Genomic DNA, 3,202 nt, shown 5'->3' with positions numbered 1-3,202 from the left:
CTACCTATCTGGAAAAAGGCATCCATCTCTACCCAATCAATGAATAGGGAACAATGGTGGGGCAAGAATCTCATCAAAATAAAATCCTTCTTGTTAAATCTCCTAGTTGTGTTAGGTCCTATCCATGATGGGAAAAAATATGTATCAGGAGGATTTGAGCAATTTCTTCTATTAACATCAAACTGACTAAATAATCTCCAGAGGACTGGTTTCTGAATGAGGAAATAGGAAGAGGAAACCCTTAATCCAAATACAATAAGTGGTTATTAATATGAGGGAAACAATCCTTTTTCTCACTAGTAAGTAACTGAGATTAGATTTAAACTCATTTCTTGGGCTAAGTCCATCCTTCTGTGCACTGTGGCACCCCTAGCAGCACCTTAGAGAGAGTGGGAAGAGGAGACTATCTCTTGGAGGTGGAGAAGGGAGTAAATTTCTGGGAAAATCCCTGGTGTACTTGTATGCTTCATGTCTCCAGGATTTCTGAGAGGAGCAGGGCTTCCTGGGTCTCGGACCACCCATCATGGCTGTGTCCCGAACAGTTGAAGAGCAAGAATGTACTCCTGTTAATGAACTGAAGATAAGTGAAAATGAGAAATTAAGTTCTGGGAATGGAACACCTGGAAATTTTGACTTAAATGGCTGGATACAGATCCCCTCTCTGGTCATCTCCGTGGTTGGACTGGTGGGGAATGGCCTGGTACTGTGGCTCCTAATCCGCATCAAGAGGAATCCCTTCTCCGTCTACATCCTCAACTTGGCCGCAGCCGACGCCCTCTTCCTTTGTAGCACCTTTGCAATCATTATAAATAAGTTCGTTAAATATTTTTCTTTTCCTCCAGTGGACGACGCAGTGGAGTGTTTCAGATACACGGTCTACATTATGGGCATGAGCCTCCTAGCTGCGATCAGCACCGAGCGCTGTCTATCTGTGCTTTTCCCCATTTGGTACCGATGTAACCGGCCTAAGCACCTGTCTACCGCGGTCTGCGCGGTCCTCTGGATTGTGGTTGTCGTGCTCGAGGTACTATATTTTGTCTTTTGTCCTGAATGGGATAATGTCTATGCCTGTGTTGAATTCTTCACCATTGAGTTCGTATGGTTCAGTCTCTTCACCCCCATGCTCGGTGTGTCCAGCCTGGCCCTCCTGCTGAAGGTCCAGTGCAGCTCCAGGCGTAGGCAGCCACCCAGGCTCTACCTGCTGGTGCTGCTCAACGTCCTTGTCTTCCTGCTCTGTGGCCTGCCTCTAGGAATCATGGATTTTCTACTTATCTACTACAGCATTGACATACCCGATTGGCTCCCTTGGCTCCTGGCCTGCGTGAACAGCAGCGTGAACCCCTTCATTTACTTCTTCCTGGGTAGACAAAGGCATAGAAGAAGGAGGGAATCCCTCAGGAAGGTGCTCCAGAGGGCCCTGGGGGTTCGCCGAGAGTTGGAAGCTGGGACAAGAGTCACCTCCCAAACCATAACTCCAGACACTTCATTCTGTGACTAACAAGATGTTCAGCAGGGGAGCCCATGAAATGTGCTCCTCTCCTGGTCCAGCTGTCACCCGATTCCCACCTTCTGAGGAGGTAAACAAGGATTCTCCTTTCCTTCCATTATGTTAAGTCCCTCTAGACTTAGAGTTTGAGCACTAAGTGATGAACAAACATTTTTCACTTGCCTCCTGTATTCAGGCAGCTGGGCAGGGCAGAGGATAGAAGACTTTAGTTCAAATCTAACCTGAGAATCTTACAAGCTATGTGAACTTGTGCAAGACACTTAAACTCTAAAGAAATGGAAAATCACTCCCTTATCTTTGCCAAGAAGCCCCAGAGGGTCACAGAGTCTCATGATTGAACAAAAAGACAATATAGACACTTAACTTTAAGTACTTTCCTGTAATTGAGAAAACTTGAGAAAACTGAGGCAGGCAAAGGTTCAATAAGAGACTGGATTGAAAGTCACATTGTTCCCAACTCCAGACTCAATGATCTGTGCACTTCGGAGTCCCCTTACTTTACATGGGGAGTGAGGTCCAGGGCCTCATGTGTCACCAGTCTAGAGGAGGTCTACTGCAACAAATGACCACTGTCCCTGTCATGAAAAGTTCAGAAAGAGAAAATACATCCTCTGAGATCACATGTCTCCCTGTCCTCTCCTTGTCAATCTCTGTAAATGTAGGCAGAGTCAAGATTCAGAATTCTCAAGGTTCCTTGGGTCATGCTCCCCCACCTCATCTCATTATTTTAGGCTGGATCCACAAGGTTATCTCAGGCTATCTACTGCCCTGAGCAGGGGAGATTCTAAATCAGCCATGTCCTCCTTATTCATGCCAGTACTCCCTTACTTTCCACCCTCCCACTCACATCATAGAGTTGATTCAAATATTTTTCTCCCTCTAAAGGTCAAGGTTGGCCTAGCATCCTCTCATTTCCTGTCTGTCCAGGTCTCAGTGTCTCTGAGTCTCTGGATTCTTATGTTTCTGTGCCTCTCTCTATTCCAGTCTTTTTTACACTTCATGAGCCAGTTCCAGATGAAGGCAGGAATTGTAGATGGTGTCATATAGTGATGTAGAGAATTATGAATGTAGTTTTAATCATGTTAAAATCTTGTTAATTTTGGAAGGCTATTTGCCCCTGAGATGTAAACTGACATTGATTGTTGATTGTATCCTGTCACCCCTTGACCCTGTTGTTTTGTGTCTTGTCCCCCCATTTTCCCCTTCACCTAACCATGGTGATGGGATGGAAGGGGCCAGCATGACTCTAGTATGATCACAAATGGCATGCTGAACTTGGAGGTCATGATCCTTGGTGTGACCTGTCATTGGAAGATACCTAGCCCAAGGTGTAAGGCCACTCCTCTTGCCCAACCTACCACAGAAAGGTATTTAACAGGAAGCACAGAGTCTTCAGCTCTCTTTTTTTCCTCTTCTTCTTTGACTCTAGCAGGATGGGTTTTTCTCAAGTTCTTTCTTAGGTCACATGGAGCACCATGGGCCTCCCCAGCCTACATGGTCAGACTAAACCAAGCCTCATGGATGCCTGCCCTTTTCTCTCTCCCTTTGTCTCTCTCCTTCTCTCTCCCTCCCTCTCTCTCTCTCCCCCCCCTTTCTCCCTCTCTCTCTCCCCCTCTCTCTCCCTTTCTCTCTCTCTCTCTCTCTCTCTCTCTCTCTCTCTCTCTCACACACACACACACACACACACACACACAA

The 3,202-nt window shown here is 46.3% G+C and overlaps 1 protein-coding gene across 1 annotated transcript; it reads left to right on the top strand.

The window, feature by feature from the left end:
* The first annotated feature begins 523 nt into the window (after positions 1–523).
* LOC141519373 (mas-related G-protein coupled receptor member A-like) lies at positions 524–1,498 on the top strand. The gene has a single exon (XM_074231632.1). It carries the CDS (start codon positions 524–526, stop codon positions 1,496–1,498), a length of 975 nt encoding a protein of 324 aa, XP_074087733.1.
* The last annotated feature ends 1,704 nt before the right edge of the window (positions 1,499–3,202 follow it).

This window comes from Macrotis lagotis, chromosome 3 (genome assembly GCF_037893015.1).
Source record: "Macrotis lagotis isolate mMagLag1 chromosome 3, bilby.v1.9.chrom.fasta, whole genome shotgun sequence".
NCBI lineage: Eukaryota > Metazoa > Chordata > Mammalia > Peramelemorphia > Peramelidae > Macrotis > Macrotis lagotis.
This window is presented reverse-complemented; position numbering and strand designations above follow the sequence as displayed.

Coding starts and splice junctions, on each gene's coding strand:
- LOC141519373 (XM_074231632.1), top strand. CDS start 524: ATGGCTGTGTCCCGAACAGTTGAAGAGCAAGAATGTACTCCTGTTAAT.